Below are 20,850 nucleotides of genomic sequence, written 5' to 3' on the forward strand. Positions count from 1 at the left end.
TATAATTGTTAATTAATTATAAACTTACAAATGTAAATATTTTGAGTTCTAACAAATTGCTCAATTTTGGTGGTCGACTGCACTTCCTGTGATAATTCTCCATCACAACTCGCACAGTTTTGCATTTTAATCACTCACTCAAAGAATGCTTACAATGATATAATCTTTTCGGTGGCCCCTGTGCGTCCTTGGACTCCCTGTGCATATATGTATATGTGTGCATATGCTGATGTAAATATGCTGTTGCTGCATGTGTTGTGCTGGGTTGTGTGTGTGTGAGAGTGCAATTCCCATGCATGTTCAACATGATTAATTTCTGTAATAACTCGATTGGAATCACGCGCCAGCAGCAACTTTTCCATCACGCATTCCACCAACATACTCATACCCACTCACATACCAATCCAACGTTTACATTTGTATGCAGATATAGAGATATATGTGCATGTCCCTAGTGGCCATATCCACGTCCCGTTTTTCGACGGATACGTGAGGACGATCGCAGGTCATGGTCATGACCATAAAGTGTTTCCCAAGGATTACTGGGGAATAGATTTCTTTGGTTTTATCATAATAAACTAGGACAAATTCGCAATTGAATGCAAATTTAACACTATAAATAAATGCTTAGTTAAAGAAAAAGAGTATATTAAAGTTCACAGATAACTAACAAAATAAATGGATTTAAAAACAAATTCTTATATAATTTCAGAATTTTTTGTCAAATACTTTGCATTTATAATAAACATTAATAAATAATCAACGAATTTTTTAAGACTTTAGCCAAAAGGGAATATTTCCATCATGTATGCCAATTTTTCCGCACTTGCCCCCATCCCCATCTACGCCTCTGAAGGACGAGACTGCGCTCCTTTTCTCTACACTTTGGCGGCATTTAGTATTTGACTGCAGCCAGTCAAGCGAGCAGGGGTGGGGATGAAACCCCATCCCACGGGGGGGATTGGTCGCCCATGCTCTAGTTAAGTAATTTGCATCCACATCGAGAAGCCCCTTTTGCCAGGAATAATCCTCCCACCCATCATGCAGTTCAATAAGTTTTAATGCACTTAATTAATTCCCTGTGCGCTGGAGAGAGACAGAGAAGTGGAGTGCGAAGGAGACAGCAACGTTTGCCAGTTCAAATTGGATTTGAAAAATATTTTTTTTTTTGCTCTTGCTGGAGTTTGTCAACAACATTAGCATTCCTTGCACTCAGATCAACTCCACCACTCAGTCTGTTTACCTAATTTAAGTTATTCTAATTCAATTAGTTCATCGTCTAATTAATCGCATTCGTCAGGGTTGCCATCCTTCAATTTATATTGCTCTTCCTCGTTTTCAAGTCAAATGGAAAATGCAATTTAGTTGGGTAAATATGATGGAAAGGATGCATGTTGTAGATCCAGACGATTGACGTATGTTTGTTCAGCGCGTAAAGCATGTGAAAAAGCAGTGGAGATGATTGAGGAATATGATAAGACCTTAATTACATTTCAAATACTATTTGTTTAAAACGTAGTCGCTGGTTAGTTTCAGCGGTACTAGTTGAGAGCTAGATAATTAAAATTATAAGCAAAGTGGAAGTCAGTTGAACAAAAGAGGACATGGCAGAAGGTATTTAAAAATTATAATAATTATTTTTGAATAAAGCTTCAACTCAAACCATTCGAAGCTCTAATGTTAGTTGATGATGATTTTTGGATATGCGTAAATTGTTCAAGTTTTGTATTCAACTTAGATTAATTTAGATCCATAGAAAATATATCTATTCCCCGTTCAGCACGAGCGGGAAATGAATGTTTGCCTGTCATTGCCTTGTTACCACCACAAACGGAAATGACCAGTGGCAAATAAGGGACGTGGATGAGTCTGGCCAAATCTCTTCGTGCAATTCAATTCCCCGAGCTTTCGGAACCGGCTTTGCTTAAATTAAAAGCAAAGTCAGACTCGACTGCGAGTACAAATTGCAGGAGAAGCGTTTATTTGTCATAGGATTTGGCCGGCCAGCCAAGCAGCGACCAAAAGCGGAGTGGCAGGAAAAGCGGCGAAAATATAGAAAAAGGGGGAAAACCGTAGCGGCAGCAAAGCAACAATACAAACACAGAGCATTGACAGGCACACCGAAAGGAATATCGCGAAAAAGGTGACCCGCTGGGTAGCAGGTGGGTGGTTGGTGGTTGGTCGGAAAACCCGATATCCCGCCATGGCCACAGCGGTTAGCAGTGGCGATGACTTAACGGATTTTCAATCTCAGTCGCTGCTCGCCCATTTCCCCCGACATTTCTGTTCGCCTTTGCAGGACTCATCGCCAGCTGAGGTTGGCCAAAAGGTCAGCAGAGTGTTTAGGGTGAATGCGGAATTGGTAACAGCTCAGCTTAGGTTATATTCAGAGCATCTCATGATATTTAACCAGTAAATTTATAAATATTATTTTGATTTTTCGTATGTAGAATAATAAATTACCAAACTTGTTTTGTACTACAGTATAATACAATTTATTCAAAAATTTCTTATTCAAACTGTTAGGGAATAATATATAAATTAGCTATTCTACCTTATATTACAGGGTATTTCTTTGCCTTAACGCGGAATGTATCTTGATCGGCCACCGTTACTGTAACGGTTACGGCTGCTGGCCACTTTGCAGCCGATATTTATATTTATTTTATTTTCTTTACTCCCCGGCTCCTCCCATGGGCCAGTCCACCCTTTTTGTTGTATTTACACTGGACAGCGCTTGCTTGTTTGTTTGTTTGTTTGTCTGCTCGTCTGTCGCTTTCTCTGTTTACTGGCAACTTTTACTACGGATGGGTGGAGAGATGGACAGTGGGTGCCGACGGGGTGTTACATCCGCAATGCATTTCCTTGCGGAGTTAAAATAAATTGCGAATAGTAAAAACCACCAATAAATTGTCATTTCCGTAAGAGGGATATTACATTTTTTAAATTTATGAGCTTGTGTGGACTTTTAACAGCAACCAAAAAAAAACGTAGTATAATAAAATAAAAACAGGGGAAAAAGTCAGTGTAACCAATGTTTGCATGTCCAGAGTTTTCAGTGGCTCCGAAAAGTTAAATCGAAACGGATGTTGCGAAAAAATAATGGCAATAACTTTCAACCTTTTTCCGCTCGAACTTCAATTGGCGAAAACTTCAATCCGCCGAAATTCTAATTAACTGATAAACAAAAAGTTGTCTGCGCCCCCGTTTTCCGCAATCGAAAATGGCATAGTCATGTAATAATTTTCCATATGCTCCCCTCCCACATTCCCCTCCTCCGACCGACAAGCGGTTTTCATGGCAAATTTATGTTTGACCAACATAATTTTTTTTTGCTTGGCAAGCAATCGATAAGCGGGAAAAGGTCACTTTAGATTTTTAATGATTTTGTATACATGCTGCGAAGTCATTATGTGGATCAAATTAAAATGCAAATATCCTTTATTTAGTTGTTTTTATGTGAAATTTTAGAATATCGAAAATTGTAAATGTTAAGCATGATAAATAAATTTATTTGTTAATGTTGAATTCGCCTTATTTAAAGTAAATGAAATGTTATCTTTGTACAGAAAGTTTCTGGTTTTAATAAAGAGTTACTAAGTGCTATAACTATTTTAAATTCCTAGATTTAAAATAAACCTACATTTAAAGGGAAAAGGTATTTCGATCACCTAAAAACATTTTCCTGTTTCTGTTTTGTGTACTTTCTGCGGTTTTTGCAGCAATTTTCGTTTTGACATCTCTCTTGCCCCAAACCCACTTTCCCACCTTTTTTTTCGATGCAAAACTCGTAGATTATTATTTGTACATTTACCAATGCAAGTGGTGTGTGTTTGTGTGTGTGTGTGTGTGTGTGCAGGTTATTTGTGTGCGCTGTAGTTGTTGTTGTTTGTGTTATTGCCGTTGCGGGTTGGCAATTTGCATGTGGTTATGCGCAAATTTCATTGTTAAGCGCCGAAGCCAAAGCCATGCAAAGGGCAATTGCAGCAGCTCAGTTGAGTGCAGGTGTTCGCTGGCAGGACAAACAAACGGCTAAAAGGACTGACGGCAACAAAAAAACGCATGCATAAAAAAAATGTTCCGGCGAAGGACAAATACCCTAGGAAAAATATTAAGTTGTAATGCCAAGAAAAGGATTTTGAAGCAATCAACCACATCTAAATAATATTCCCACTGGAGTGTCAATTAAAAATGGACTACCACAAATATTTAATACATACTTCAGCTATATTTTGTTTTTGAAATTATTTAAAACAATGAAGTGCAAAATTAACATATTTAGTTATTATCATTATTCATTTGAGCACTATAATATCATTTTCTGTGAACATGTATATCGGTTTTATAATGCACTCAGTTATGTGTGTGTTTATTTATAATTTTATTAAATTAATTAACTCACTATTAAAATAGCAAGCAAAAAGTAAAATTTCGATTTAAAATCGACACACAACTTTTGAACCAAACAAGCAGCTAATAGCAAGAGGCGATAGCCTCGGAAAACTAATGAAAAACTACCGGTTTTCATTTGCAATAAGCTGTGGCGACGAATCCGCACTTTTCCCCATATTTACGATAAGTTTTCGGAGTTGCAGCTCCAGTTTCAGCCGAATCTATGCTCCCACCACTCGAAATATGAATATTCATTCTGCAATTTGTGCATAAGTGTTAGCTTAGGTGTTTTTGTAGTACTAGCTGTTGGTATTGCAGCTGTGGTAATTAGGTGCTAATGTTTGCCGGATATCGGGTGGGATCGAGAGAGGGAGAGTATGCAATAGGAGAGGGAGATGGGCATACAGTGCATGTAATTGGATGCGTCAGATTGTAAGCTAATTATAGGCAATGCAAATACAAATACCGGCAAACCGCCGAAACTCATCCGATTAAACTCCTACTTCCGCCATCCCACGATGCTTCCCATAGCTTCAAGGCACTTTTGGATGTTCCTTTTTTTTTTGGAAGGTGTATATATTTATATCCAAACTAATAGCTGGTTATAAATCTGGCAGCGCGCACCGCCTTAAGCCAAAGAATAAAAGCATAAAAGTTTTCACGATAAATTTCACAAACAAACACCTGAGATACATCATTAGATTAAACGCAAAAGATACCACGAAATGAAGACAGGCGGGAAAAGGAAGACACAAAGAGGTTGGCTCGAAAAATCACAAGGGGGAGGAGATTAGCTTTTCCGCACAGTGGTTCACTAGAAACAAATCTTGAAATATTTATTAATAATTTCTAAAGTTAACTAATATAAGATTTTTCCCAAATTATATTCAATAAATTATATTTTCTTATTATTGTCACTTCTATTTTTTTGAATTTTCTATTTCGATATTAAATTAAATTGGTTTTCTTAACACTTATATGATCCACATAATTGTTAAGACCAATTCTTAACTATTTAAGATATTTAATCATTATCAGAGGAGGGAGACTTACCTGTAAGTTTTATATACCAGCGATACAGTTCCTCTTTTTCCTGTTTCCACAATTTTCCACTGCGACCTGGCAAGCTCATTAGTGAAAAATTACTTTGCGGTGACTTATGTCATTTTGCATGAATTTGTATTTGTGCTTTTGTTTCTCGCAGCTCCCGTGCTATTTTTGTTGGCTTTTACGCTGTGGCTGTTTTGCATTTGTGGCTTGCGGTTGGTCTTGGCAAAGAAATGGTTGGCCATGAATCATCATCTGCATCATTTGGCCGACAAAGACACCGAGAGACACTGAGACGACAGTGAGGGGCAAATCCTTTGCGGATTTTAAAGACAGCCAATTTTCCTCCTCGGTTACGTGCTGCAATTGCAAGAATGTCAAGCAAGGCTTTGTGTGACTTTTGGCATGCAAATGAAACGCCAAACGCTCGGAGATTTCCCACTCATACTTGTTTTCAACCGTATAAAATGTACATTTAATGAAGCCCGTAAATACGCCGACACACGCGTCATGAAATATTATTAACGCTGATGTTGCTGCTGCGGCTGGTAATTAAAAAATTGCTCATACGTCACGTGAGCCAATCTCTCTTGTTTTAATGTTTTTTTCATAAATGTTACGCATACGTTGCACCATGGGTGGCTGAAGTCAGCACTCAAATGTCAACAGTAAATGGTGAAATTTAATAAAACACAAAAATGAGCAGCCACCAGAATGAAAAATTAAAAATTATAAAACACCCTGCGGACGCAGGCGAAAAAATTGTATTTATATTTCATCAGGCATTTAAACACTTTTACAGAGTGTCAAATCTTCCTGTTGACGCTTTAAGCCGGAGGACTTAAAATCCTGTGCAGGTCGGATGCAAATCTCGTTAATTTGTTACGTTACTTGGGCATATTTATCTATATAAATATTTATTTATAACAATAAAAGACCCAAAAAAGTTCTTTTGATACTTCACATATGTTAATATTATTTTTATTGCTTTCCATTCGTAATAGATTTATAAAAAATTAATTTCAGAATTTAAGAGTCTTTAAACTAGTTTTTGGAGTCAATTTCAAATCAATTGTAAACTTTTTTAAAACAATTTATTGTAGCTGTAAACGACTCAAACTGCGAATTCTATCACTCACTTATGTACATATGTATATATTACAAAAATTCAAAATAAATCTCCACGAAAATGCCAATTTAATTCTGCTATAATTCTGGTTTTCGCAAAGCAAAACTCTGCAGTTGACATTTTTGCGTTTGGTATCGGGTTAAATAAATTAAATTGTTACATGATAATCGCAGAAAAAAGAAACAAATAAATTGAGATAGAGATAAAAACAAGAATGGCCAGACCAAACGTTCCATCAATGAGGAATTTCAGTGTGTGCAAATTAAATTAAAATGCCAGCGCGCAAAATGCTGGCAAAAGAAATGTATTTCTTGTTAGTTTTTTGCTGTTTTTATTTGATATGTGAGTGAGTGTGCGAGTGTGGTTACTGGTTTGGCCAGCAGATGGGTATGAAAAAAAAATAGAGGAGCAGTACTGAAAATGGCAGTAGGAGTGGCAATAGTAGCCGCGGCACGCTTCATATTGCTCACGCGCTTCGCTTCGCTTCTATTGAAGCAAAGGACGAAGGACGAGCTCTCCTTTTGCCACCCGAGCCCTTACCCTGCAGTATTTTCATCAGCGCAGCGCGCACACCGCGTTGTCATTTATCAAAAAAGCTAAAAGAATATATTTGCATTCTGAAATATGGCATTTTTATGCATTGGTGTGTTGCATTTTGCAAAACGGCAACAACATCTAGCATCCCTTCGTCCTTCCAGAATGAAAAAATTTCATATGAAATACGAATTCATAAGGCGAGAAATACGTGTGTGCCTGTGTTAGTTTGCGGTGAGCGTTGTGTATACGCCACGTTGCTCGCAATTTATTCAGACATTCACTTACATATAACCACATAAACACACACTCACACCCGCACACACTCGTTACATCAACGCACACCAACAGAATCTCATACATTTGCTTAATACTCGCCGGAAAGAAAGTTTTGCCCTAAGTGCATTGGCCAGTCCTTCGCAAAACTGATGACTGACTGAGATGCGAACTCTAAACTCTGTTCTATGGCAACAAATTTGATGGCGTGATCTACGGTGCGTTTTGCAAGTATTATAATGAAACATACCTATATAATGGTCTTTAACTAAGAATTTTTGATTGCATTCCATTTCCTTCGGCCAGTCAATACATAACTCACAAAACATATCTTTTTATCGGTACACATGAAATAATATTTTAACAGCTCAAAAACAGCCACTTATATTAACATTTTGTTTATTTTAATAGATTTTCCTTGTCATTAATTATCATTTAGAAACAATAGTGACTTCCGAGCAACGAAAACATTTGCCTTAACAAGTTGCTGAGCACAAATTAACATTGGACAGCCAACTAGTTCAATGCTATTGTAGATGAAGCTGTTCCACAAAATATTCCCCCAGCCAGGCATAAAGACAGAAATGGCTGGCATAAAATACAAAGCTTAATGCTTTAATAAAATGCCTCATGGGCTTACATATTCGCACACATGTTAGATATTCAATTGCCAGCAGGCGGAAGGAGATCCTCTGGCTACGCCAACAAATTAAGCATTGACTACCGCTACAACTACAGTGTCCTGCGAAAGAGATGGATGCTGGACTAAAGAAAGGGACAGCGAAATGGAGCACATGAAGCACGGCCAGCGGCACATGCAGCAGCACTTTAAGCACCGGTCGGGCTTAACACCCCAACCACTCGACTGAGTTCTTCTTGTCCAACTCCGGCCCGCAACCACCTGCCAAAGTTACATTTTACTTGGCCAACAGTATTTCCAGTGGCCATCCAATACCCAGCAGGCGAAAAGTATGCCACATAGTTTTTCCAACATAATTTTTGCAAAGAAAATGTACTGCATTATGCGAATAATAAGAGGAGGATTAATATATTTCTTTTAATATTATACAGAAATCATCAGTTTCTAAACTACTTATTATCTTTGCATTTTTTAAATATATTATTCCGATTTTATGTAAAGTCTATTCATATTTCTTAATAAGGATACTATTATATCTATATTTTACAAAATGGAAGCTTTAAGATGACTACTACTTTTCCCAACCAATATTTATCCCGTGTACTACTTTATGCTTGTTCATTTTCCCTTCTACTTTACTCTTGGCATCTGCTGGGCAATACTTTTTTCCGATGTTTACTAATTAACCGAAACATGCGCTCCTTGTAGTTACGCCTTACTTTGCCACTTCCCTTTGTTCCGCCCACATGAGCAAGTGTTAGTGCGTGTCCTGAAATGTGCACATGTATGTATGTATGTATGTGTGCGTGGCATTGATGAAAGGCCTAGCCAAAATTCCAGCATCGGCTCTGTGTCTGTATTATTTTGCAATTAAGAATCTTCGCGTCAAAGCAACGCCCATATACTTTTGGCTTAACAGAAAAGCAAAAAACCAAAAAAAGAAGATGCAGGGAAATCCAAAAGGAAGTTGCCATTTATTGGCTTTAAGGCTTTCGGCCGACTGGCATTACTCATTTCGCAGTCGATGTTTTCCTCTATATACTTTTTGCCCAGGCAAACACTTTAATTGCAAATTGCTCGTTGCGCATACGCCCCGTGTGTCCGCTGTTAATGAGCTGATAATGAATTTATTAAATTTACTACTCGTTTGCATTTTATAGTCCAGTCGATAGATAAATTAACTGTTCGTTTGCATTTTTTGTGGCGTTTGCTACTATTGTAATGAGCCAGCGAAATTATTTATTTATTATTTATGCAGAGACGAGCCATGTAAATTAATCCGAGTGTTGGTTCACTTTTCGCCATATAAAGGATGTTAATTTATGCACTTTGTTTAATAACTTTAATGGTGCTATGAAGAAGGGAATAGCAAAACATAAATCATTGCCATTTACACGAATGGACAACCCGCTGCACACAGGCAAAAAGAAAACGATATATTAAGAGCTAAAACACTTATGTACATCAAACTAAACTATCAATTCACTCTGCGAGGTTTTAAATTTAAATAAAATAGGTAAGCAACTTTTTGTATCTACTATAAAAAGCGGGGAAATTCTAGAAACGCGGAGTACAGTATATACAACAACGATACAAACAAAATTATTCTATATAGGATTGTATATTATATTTTATTGCCCATCAATATACGCTAATCTACAGCCTGACTGTGGTTTTCCGGCTCGGTCATTCAATAAATAAAATAAAATATGAGCAAAGCATTAAATGAAATACAAATTAGGTGAATTTATATTGATTTATTTATATGCATATATATGTATCATTTCTGCACACTTTCAACTTTTAATCCCCTGTATTTTACCAATCCTGCGTTATGCCACAAAATTTGTAAGCATTTAATGCTAATTAATTTTAAATTCAATTAACTGCAGTGCTTGATTTGTTACTAACTGCATTTTTTATAGAAATAACAACATTTATATATCAAATTATGTTATAAATAAATATGCATTTTAATTGCCGTTTTATTTGGCTTAGCTTAAAGCGCAGTAATTAACGGCGTGATGTGCATTGATACTCATTTTTCTGGCCTCAAATTGCAGTTAAAATGTTGATTTAATTGGTTCAGTGAACTCTGACGTGATGTTTGTGGCCAAATAGTTGTGGCATTTTATTCTGAATTGATACGTTTGTTTATGCAAAGGTGAAACGAATTGTGAATATATATCGCGATTGAGATAGCTGTTATAATATCTTGACCGAGCTTGGTTTAAATTAGTGTTTATTAATTCACTAGGGTTGACTAGGTAGTCGAATTAAAATATATTTCTTGATTTATTGTTTACTTCACATTACAAATTATGCGTACTTTCATACAAAGAACCAACAGACAGGAAATAAATATTAAATGACGACAAGTGTTATGGGCAGCAATCTCCAAACCCGGCACAACGTGGATCACACGAAATGCTTGCTAGTATTGCTAGCATTAAAAAAAAACTTAGGTGGGTCTCCATATTTGTAAACCTAATATAGAACTGATTTTTTAAAAAGATACTACAATTTATAAAAAAAAGTGTTCTTCGTATTCAAATGCAATTTTGAAATTTAGCATATCTAATCGGAACGATTAATTTCGCTTGACCTATAGCTTAAGTATTTCAAAACTTAAACGTGTCTGGAACGAAGGGAATCGGTATAGAACATTTTAGTAAAGTAGCGATATTCAAATACTCAAGAGCAGCAAAGTGAAAAGAAATTGCCAAAAGAAAGCAGTAAACTCATTTATTGTTTATATTTAACAGTTTCTCATTGTGATCCTAAATTATGTTAGACAGCCATTTAAAAGAAGGCTAAAAAACATTAATATTAAAAAAAGTTAGTATTGGAAGAAAATTAATTAAAAAAGAGACCTCGCAAAGTTAAGCCTTTTTTTGTAGACAAATAAGAGGAAAAGTACACTGGCTTGCAATGATTAAAAATATTGCGACAGTGCTAAGAAGAAAAGAGGACCTCTTAATAGACCACATTTTTTTAATAGTTAAAAACGAGCTTATGCACACTTGAAGCACGAATGGAAAACAAATACCAGGGCTATAGTATTTATACATGGCACGATGAACAAATTGAGCAGTTTCATAATGTAATTGAGGACCGCAAAGTGTTTCCAATTTAATAATTATATGGTTGAACTTTTAAAAAATTAATTTTAAAATATTTTGCTTAAGTTAACTCTTTAAAAATGTACAAATGTCTTAAAAAGACACGTACATTTTTGAAATTAGCTCATAGTTATACGACTACTATCGATTTGCAATTGAATTTGAATTCCAGTATGTGGCTTTATTAATCAGAGTCTGTTGTTTTAACGCCAAACACACACTACCACAAAAGGGCATTATGTCCATTGTTGAGCAAATATAGACAATGGGCAATTGCCCTTGTTCAAGGTATCAACCTTATCTGCAGCATAATAAGCAGCAACCCACTCCAATTCGTTCTGCGTTTATTATTTATTTATTTAAAAATTTCCGCCTAGTCTCCGCATCGCTAGCCCCTCTATTCAGGGCTCTCTTTGTGGTCCAACCTTTTTAGCCACTTTCGTTTTAATGTAATCAAATGAACGTGCCTCGCATTATTCTGCTGCCAATAAATTTCACAAGGCAAATAGATGAGGATTGGATTCCAGTCCCCCATGCTTGTTGGATACTACTTTTCGGGGGTCTTTTCCACCCACGGGATTTCATCGTCCGGCATTGCGAAATGGTAGTGAGAATAATAGTTATACATACTGGATTCGAAAGATATAATTATTGTTTTAATTTTGATTAAAGGAAATAAAATGACATTAAAAAAAAACCGACTCAATTTTGAGAGATTAAAAAGCAATTAGTTTAATGAAGCCATTATAACATTGTTTATTTCTAATTGTAAACATATTAAATTAGTAAATATTTAACGTGACGTCACGTCACGTGCCGTCAATGCCTTAGACCATCATCTTACGAAAACTAAAGTTCTCTTAGGCTCATAATTTCAGAACTATTTTTCTCAGTGCATATTCCCCCGACTCTCGGCCAGCTCCTACGAACAATAACAATGAGCTGGCTTCGATTCTCGGTTGCTGTTGTGGAAACGCCTTTTCTTTTGGCCAACGTGTAAAATTGAAAAATTCTCTCAAGTAGCCGGCAACAGGGGAGAGAAAAGAAAACCGCAGGGTCCTCGAAAAGGTCAGGAGGTGGGGTGGGGTGTAGTGGGCGGTAGGGTGTCCTGGGAGGAGCTGGTCGCCTCTTATATAATTGAAAGGGACAACACGTCGAGTCGAGGCTATTAGGTTCGCTTTCTGCGCCGCTGCTGCGCCCTTTATCATTGCTCTTGAGACTCGGCGGCTAATGGATTTCAGTTCCACTCCCTCCAGATACAGAGAGATATTGTATTTATGTATGTACTTTTTCTTTTTTTTGGTCTTATATTTATGTATTTATTTTCACTTACAGTCCAAGTACTCGAAACGGCAAAGTAAACAATACCAAACAACATTTCAATTCACATATCCGTAGAGCGGTTCAACGGCTTCCCCTAAAATCACACCTCACCGCCCTGTAAACTCTAGTGAAATGGTCATGGGAAATATGTAAAATAGCTGAGAGGGAAATATTTCTATTATTTATTAACTCACACTCCCTATTTGCATTCGTCTGTCCCTAACACCGATAAGGGAACTAAGAGAGGTGAAGGCACAACGAAGCGTACGAAATGTGTTTAGAGGGAGTTTCCATTTTTTTTTTTTGTGATTTTTCCTCTTTTGTATATTTTTCATATTTTACACTTAGCCAGAGTCGAGAGACAGGATCAAGCTGTGTCCCTTTCGTGCCACTCGATGCGCTATAGGCAATTTCGTAGGGCATTCAAAAACTTTTAGAATTAACTTATACGCTTACACATTCCTATTTTACATCATCACAAATTATTAAGTTACAAAGTGTGGATCAGCCAGAGAATATCCCATCATCAGGCCTGTCGCCTAGCCAAACAGTCGTATACGCAATATGCATATTTTCTATTCTAATAAATTCAAAAAATAATATTTTATACATATAAAACTAGGTTTTATCTAGATTTTTCAATGTTTTTTTTTAATTTTATTTATTATATTACATTTAAACCATATATATTTTAATCACATATATAATTATTGATAGCCTGTAAATGGCAGAAGTGTATAATTTAAATGAAATTATTAAAAATTTTGTTTTTAAATCCTTTTCCAACAATTCCCACAATATAATAAAAATCTAAAGTTTAAAATCTTTCTCTTTGGATGCAACAAAGTGTGCTAGAAAAACGGAAATGCCGCGCTCACGCACACACTCAAAGAAAAAGATTGAGCAGAAAGTAAGAGTGTGAGCGTGCAACAACATTGTAGAGCAGCTTCCATTTTTGTGTTTAGAACTCTCAATTGAATCTTGATGCACGTGCCCTGGCACAGAGCCCAAATATAATTCCGGGGCGGACATTGCGATGGCATCGCATTCTCGGCATCCCCGGTCCCAAAGGATACAGGGTACTTTCTCCATGCCACACGCATCCCAATTTATTGGGCGGAGCGAGGGGACGATGGAAAGCCGAGGGGGCTGGCAATGGCCCAATGGGTTTTTCTTGCTCTTGTTTCATTCATAATAATTTTTATTATGGGTCATCGGCCATTTGTTTAACGCTATCCACATGCGAAGAAAGGGAAGAAAGGGTGTTCTGGTGGTTAAGTGGCTACAGCCCCAGGGCTCAGGCCCATTTCATTCAGTCCATCTATTAGAGAAAATGTATCCTGGGTCCGTTTTCACAATTTTTTCTCTTCTTTTGCTCTTCCTCAATGTTTTTATTTTCTTTATTTTGCATATTTTCATATTATTTGTTTTATTTATGGGTCCATGACTCTGATAAATGGCCGCAACTTCATCCTTCGTCCTGCCCACCTATCAACGTGTTGATGTGATTTCTTTTCTTCAATGGATACCCACTAAAGTTTCTCCATGATGGTTTGCCAAATCCGCTAACTGGCATAAAAAAAGGTGGAAATAATAGTATTAGAAGATAGGCAGATATTTGTTTAAGTACCCTAAAACTAATAGTTATGAATAATTGTTATTATTATTTGACCACTTACTTTATTTTAGAAAACGTATTTTGATTGACTGTTTCTTGCTTGATTATTTTTAAAACAAATCATTAGATAAAGGTACAAACACAGAGTATCATAAGTTTGATCCTTATTTACAACATTCGTCCACATTTTATGTACGTTTTTTTTCTCCAAAAATTATTTAAATTTCTTATGCAGGCCCTCGTACAAAAAGTGATAGACGGAATGGCACAGGATACAAAGAAGGGTGAGAAATACATGTGGGTCGGCGGTAGCAAATTGATAGATGTGCTGTCCGTCCGTTTCGAGGACCCGAAAGTGGCAGCTGCTCGTTGTCTACACAAGAATTATGATGGCTAATAACAGGTCTAAGTGGTTGCTGTACGGTGTTCCATCAAAAATCGCATACAGCTGCTAACCGAAAAATGCAATTGATTCGACAGTTGGTGATGGTTTTCAGCCATGGGATAAATCAAATATGAAAGTGCAGTGCACAAATGAGTGAGCTCTATGATTTATGGTGCTTGAAGCGATGGATCGCTGTTTACATTTTGCCGTAGATTACTTTTGGTCAGACGCAATTAAATTGAGCTTGATCCAGCATCAGAGCCCCGGTTTATATCAGGTTATTTTTTTTTTTGGTTGATTGTTCTGGGTGCAGATGTCAGGACATCCCGGTGTCGCTCCTCTCGTTGCCGAGATTCCACCCCTTTTGCATCCTGCCATGGTTCATCACGCTCGGCTACGTTTTCATTTTGGTTCAGTGTGCAGCGAAAAACTTTTCCCTATGACAAAGTTTGTATCTGCGGATGCTCCCATCCTAACGTCCTTTCGTTGCGAGTGTTTTATTTAATTTCCAGCACGCGGCCATTCGCAATTGCAATTCAAATTCACATTGCAACGGAATTTTCGAGGGGCGAACGTGGGCGTTGTAATTCGGCGGCGTGGCGGAGTGTGGGCGTGGCTGGGGTTTTGGCTTACTAACTTCCTCCACAATTTTTGGTCCATCAAAGCCACTGACGGAGCTGAAATTGAATAGCTGTCCGGGGTTTTTGGAAAGCAGTTTGGTTTTTCGTAAAGAACAGCTTCTAATAAATTACTTTATTGATTGATTGAGTTAAAGTAGCAAGCATAGTTAAGAAATACAAAATTCCGAAAGAAATTCATAAAATAAGTTGCGATAAAATCCAAACAACTTAACATTAACTTCTAAAATTTTTTTTTTTAATAGTAAGCTGTAAATTTCATAAATAGAAAGAATAACAGCACGACCAGATCGTTCAGCATATATTCTTGCGTCATTGGGTTGACAACTCTTATTTCTACCTATTACCTTTAAGCCAAAAACGCCCCACGTTGGGCGCCACTTGTTCACATTTATACGTTCGGTGTGCTGATAGTAAACCATTCGGATAACTATTTATTTAGTAGCACGTCAAACTGTTACACCAAAGGTTATGACCTAATTGATTTTATCCAAAATAGGTTAACAATTTCTGTTGAATATGTAATTATGCGGTTTTATTTTAACTGGCTCGCAACCGTTTCGCTTAGGTAATTTGCAATTGTCTAGCTGAGCGACAGCCGGCAATTAAACGTGTCCGAGCCCCAGACGTAGAAGCAAAATGAAAATGTACCAAGTAAAATGGAGAGGATTGTTTAGCGGAAAGTTGTCAGAGCTTTGAAGCATTATCATCGTGCCTTGTCTTCTCCTGTGGCAATTCCATTGAATGTCCGCAGTCAGCCCACAATCTGTTTGTCTATATATACCTGATGATACTCCGCTTTTCGCATCCATTCGGGAAACTCCATGAACATTTTCCCCCACTCATACCCAACAGCAGTGTGTGTGTGTGCTGGCAAATATGCCCTGCGTCTGTTTGCTCTTGTTGCGCTTTAATTTATGCCATCCAGCAGCAGTAGAAACAGCTCCTGTGGATGCACTCTACTGTTTTCCACCAGTTTTTTCTCCTTTTTCCCCTCAAAACCATCCTCAGTTTGTCTGTTTGGTGAAGCAAAACCTATTTTCTTTGCAGCTGATTGCATTTTATAGCATTGCAACCTGTCAGGCTAACAGCTTCAAACTCTCGACTCCTTTGGCCCAGGAATTTTCAGCTACACAACACAACACCCGATCCCCCCTTCTTTTTGGCCAGTATCGCCAGCCGTGCTCTATGAATTTTTTAGCACCCCTCGCGTGCTGCGCTCGAGCTGAAGGAGCAAAAAAAAAGAAGAGTCGAAAGACCAGGCGGGTCAGGCAGTAAAATAAATAAAAGTTTATTTAGCGTAAAACCTGCAGTTTCGGTACACTTGACTAAAAATAAAATTAATCACATGTATAGTAAAATTCGATGACACTTCCATATTTAACTTAAGAAATTCGAGAAATACCAATGCATTTAATGTATGACCCAGCTTTGAAATTGAACAGTTTATTTGAATATCGCATATAAATGGCATATCAAATTAAACTTAAATATTTGTGATATTTTACTTATTGAATAATAATCTTTAAAAGTTAATACCAAGCTAAATTACCCAGACTTAAACCAATTGTATTTTAATCCATTATCCGAATTGCCACATGCTTTTGTGTTTATTTGAAATGTATATTTACTCACCTGTCATCGGCGGACTTCGAATTTATAGGCACAAATCGCGTAACAATTCGCTTGTCAGTTTTTCCGCTTTTAGCCATAATTTGGCTTCTATTGTTTTAGACCTGCGGCCACTTTTTCTGACACGAATTTCTATTTCTTTTTTTACCCGTCACCCTCTGAATTCGCCCTCTTTGTGTGCCAAGTGGCGTTATGCGATTCAAGTTGCGTTTAATAGTTAATGCAAAGCTTTTAAGCACCCAACAGCAGTCAACAACTACAACAGCATGGCAAATAAAATACAAAAATAAATAAAGGAAAAATAGGAAAAACTAGTGCAAGAAATGCAAACGTCATGCGGCGAAACTCAAAGTTTTCCATACCCTTGAATTGGTTTATAACGAGTTTATAGTTGAAGGTGGCAACTAATACTAGTTGACTAAAAATACAATCAAAATTATGAAAAATAGTGCTTATTAACAATAAGAAGCTTATACGTACTTATATACATTGTAGTTTAAGCGTATTTGTTTTTAGTTCAGTTCACTTCATTAAGCGTAATAGTAAGTTGGTGCCCCATTTATTTTATCACTACATATACATGGCTAATACTTCTGTACGGCTTTTTATAATGCCCATATACCCGCTTCTTTTCACCTTTTATCGCTCAACTGGCTCTAACTGTTGGAATTAAATTTTTAGGATTTTCGTTTGCAGACTGGGAGTGGGAAATTCTCGTCCTTTTGCACTGCAACAAGGCGAAACAAGTGCGGCATGTAATTACATTAGCTTTTATTTCTATTATGCGCTCATAACGTATTTTTTATTAATGCAGCATTCCATAAAAGAAATTAATGGCGAAACAAAAAATAAGGGTGCTGCCAGCAGAACCTGGCGAGAAAATCGAAAAGAGGGCTTGGGTGGGTAATTAAAAATGATCGGAAAGTTGAGCCAACATAATGATGTGCTTAGCACAAGTAGAGTGCAGCTGCCCGGTTGCCAGTTCCCTGCCCATTGCCCAGTGAAAATGATTTGCTCATTGGGCAGAAGGGATGACGATGACCCAACAAGTTGTTGAGTGCTCAAGGACCTGTGCCAATATTTGGGTCAACAAGTTGGAGCTCACATCTGGAGTACACAAAAGCAATAAAAATGGGGCAAGAACTAAAGGTGAGCAAGGATAGATGATGTGCATTTGAACTACATATATGTATGTTATAGTGCAAAGTAAACACACTTATTCAGAATATAACTCATATTTGTACACCTTTAAAGCAATGATATATACCTGGCGTTATTAAACAAATTTAAAGAGCGTACGGTTTCAGTTCAAATGCAGGTTAATTAAGATTACCCATCCTATTGAAGGAAAAAATTAATTTAAAAGCTTAGCTTCAGTTCAACTGCTCTGTTATTGTAATGCACTGCTTCATAAAGTTTAAATTAGTTCAACACTTTAGCAATTGAATATAAAACATTAGATAACGCTATAGTCAAGTGTCCCGACTATATAGCTAGTGCTCCCGTTATATAGCTAGTGCAAATGCGTGGTCGTACCAAAATGTTTTCTGCAAATCGACAGAAATTTACACGACTTATTAAATTATGAAAAAATATCCAAAAAAATTTCAAATTCGTGGGCGTGAAAGTTTTGGGCGGTTTTATGGTGTTAGAATGGGCGTGGCAACATAGGTGCTGCGTGTATATCTCCAGAATTTGTATGCTAATATCTCAACCCTTTTATAGTTTTATAGTTCCTCTCGATCTCGACGTTCATACGGACAGACGGACATGACCAGATCGACTCGGTATTGATCCTGATCAAGAACATATATTCTTTATAAAGTCGGAAACGCTTCCTTCTGTTACTTCCTCCTGTTACATACTTTTCAACAAATCTAGTACACCCTTTTACTCTACGAGTAACGGATATAATGACCCCACAATATGCAGTCGCCCCACTGCAGCAAAACCAGAAAAAATCAAAGCTGAAAAAACACTAAAGAATATTTTAGCGGAATCTGCAATGGACCTACCATTATTATACACCCAAAAAAATCCATTTCTTTTAATAGACAATATTCGCCTCGCACATTGATATTCAAAAAATTTCCTATAAACTGGGCGAAGTTTATTAAAAAAAAGGATGATGGCAATCCCCCTTTCTGAGTGTCGCCGGGTGGCCAGCCAATATTTTATTCATTTCATTTTGACATAAACTGTGAAAAGTGCGGTGATAGAAAGAATTGTTCAATTTTTAGTTATTGTAAACGATCGGCCAAGTGTGAAAATGGTTTAGTTCGACTTTCAGTTTATTAAAATTTCTTGCCCGTCGCATTTCACTATTGTTATGAAACGTCGAAGTTTGGCAAGCGAACGAGTGCGATAACAGAAATTTTAGATATTTTCCATTGATAATTAAAGAAACCGGCTGAAGCTGAAAATGAAATGACTGCGAAATGGAAAAATGATTTTAGATTGGATATTAAAAAAATCTTATGAATCAAATGATTTAGTTATTGAAAAGGGGCCATGATGGATTATAGAGTACTTAGAACTAACTAATACAACAAAAATCAATATGTTTGTAGTCTTTAATTTGTCTTTATAACATATATAAAATAGCTTCATATGAACACATACCCGAATATTGATGGCCATAGATTAATCGGATCAATTAAGCAAAATATACTTTCTCAACTGCTTTTAAGTTAATTTTGTCCTAAACACTCCTCCTAATCAGCCTTACTAACTAAATAAGCTTCTTATTGGCAGACAGAGAATTCGAGGAAATTGGTATATAGAGAGGCAATGCTGTAGTTGGCAGCTTGAAACTTGGCCCAAAGCAACTTGGCCCGTCAAAAGTTTTTAGGCGGAGCGTCAATGCTGTCGTCATTTTGCTTTGACTGCGCACATGATTATTACACGCGCTCATACACACTCTTTCACCCACATACACATACACACCGTTTATACCCACACACACACTGACAGATAAATACATGCAAACTTTGGGCCAAAAAACTTGCCGCAAAAAGTTTTTAAGTAAACGGAGGGAGGAAAGGCGTAAAGGGCGTACGAAAAAATTAAACTAAAAACCAAACTTTAACTTAATGAAAATGCAATATTTGCGAGGGTTGTGGGTGGCCAAACTTTTCCTGCCTGCTGGCAATTTATGCACCAACGTAGGCCAAGTCAAGAAAATCAAAAAGAAATCAAGTTTCACTGTTCAGTGTCCCTGATTTATTCCATACACAATCAAAATCGGAAGTGTAGTAAGATTTTCAAAAGGCGAAAAAAAGGCAAATTCTCTTGATTATGGCGGAAAAAAATAGTTCGAACGATGGACAGTACTTCCTTACTTCTAGCCAGAATGAAACGGACAAAGTGGATTCGGATATGGATGCAGCTGCCAGGCAGTGTGCATCCACCAGAAAGAAGACATATTTTCAGCCAGAAGTGAGATCTAGGAAAACGTCAGAGAATAGTAAACCGAAAATGTCAAAAGCTAGTGAAGATCCAATAAGAACTTTTAAAATTGCAGCGATACCACAGAAACAAAGGTTATCAAGTAATCCGGGAAAAAAATGGAACAAATTCCCGCAGGCTGGAGTTTTCCGAAAGCAGGATGGTGAATTCCGAACCATAACTATCAAAAAGGGAAAACAATGTCGTCTGCGAACTGCCTTGGAATTACTGGATATCCTTGAGGGAAAATATGATGACAGTGATAGCGAATGTTCCTTGGATTCTAAATCCTTACATCGTTCAGTAAAAAGAAGCACTCGTCGATTGCAGGCTATGCGGTATGATCACACACCCAGGGATTTCATTGGTCTCTGCAGGGATTGCCGATCACGATGCAGAAATTGTGGCAGACGTCCTTCGGCTGTCCTTATGGCAAGACGTAAAAGATATCGATAAGGAAATTGAAGACCTTGATATGCCATGAAAGGAATGCTGTAACCGTAGAAGTCGAATTTCTAAATTTATAAGTTTATAACAAATATAAAGCTTTACCCTACAAAGTAACTGACTTACACAATTATATTCTTGAGCCAGCCAAAAGTGTTGCTACACATTCGGAACAGAAATTCCTATCTTTCAGATACTTTTTATGCGTCTCACAGCAATC

At 37.1% G+C, this 20,850-nt stretch overlaps 1 protein-coding gene and 1 long non-coding RNA gene across 2 annotated transcripts; one reads left to right on the plus strand and one right to left on the minus strand.

Moving 5' to 3' along the window:
• Positions 1-10,737: 10,737 nt before the first annotated feature.
• On the minus strand, positions 10,738-11,063 carry LOC117146719. The gene is made up of 2 exons (XR_004459817.1): positions 10,892-11,063; positions 10,738-10,831 (listed from the first exon to the last, which is right to left on the minus strand). It is a non-coding gene; the product is annotated as an uncharacterized LOC117146719 (long non-coding RNA).
• An 8,876-nt stretch (positions 11,064-19,939) lies between these two features.
• On the plus strand, positions 19,940-20,736 carry LOC117145884. The gene is made up of 2 exons (XM_033311721.1): positions 19,940-20,202; positions 20,260-20,736. Exons 1-2 carry the CDS (start codon positions 20,034-20,036, stop codon positions 20,637-20,639), a joined length of 549 nt encoding a protein of 182 aa, XP_033167612.1. The 5' UTR covers positions 19,940-20,033; the 3' UTR covers positions 20,640-20,736.
• The last annotated feature ends 114 nt before the right edge of the window (positions 20,737-20,850 follow it).

This window comes from Drosophila mauritiana, chromosome 2L (assembly GCF_004382145.1).
Source record: "Drosophila mauritiana strain mau12 chromosome 2L, ASM438214v1, whole genome shotgun sequence".
In the NCBI taxonomy this organism is placed as follows: domain Eukaryota; kingdom Metazoa; phylum Arthropoda; class Insecta; order Diptera; family Drosophilidae; genus Drosophila; species Drosophila mauritiana.

Coding starts and splice junctions, on each gene's coding strand:
- LOC117145884 (XM_033311721.1), top strand. CDS start 20,034: ATGGCGGAAAAAAATAGTTCGAACGATGGACAGTACTTCCTTACTTCT. Junction 20,203..20,259: donor TAGGAAAACGTCAGAGAATA/GTAAACCGAAAA, acceptor TTAAAATTGCAG/CGATACCACAGAAACAAAGG.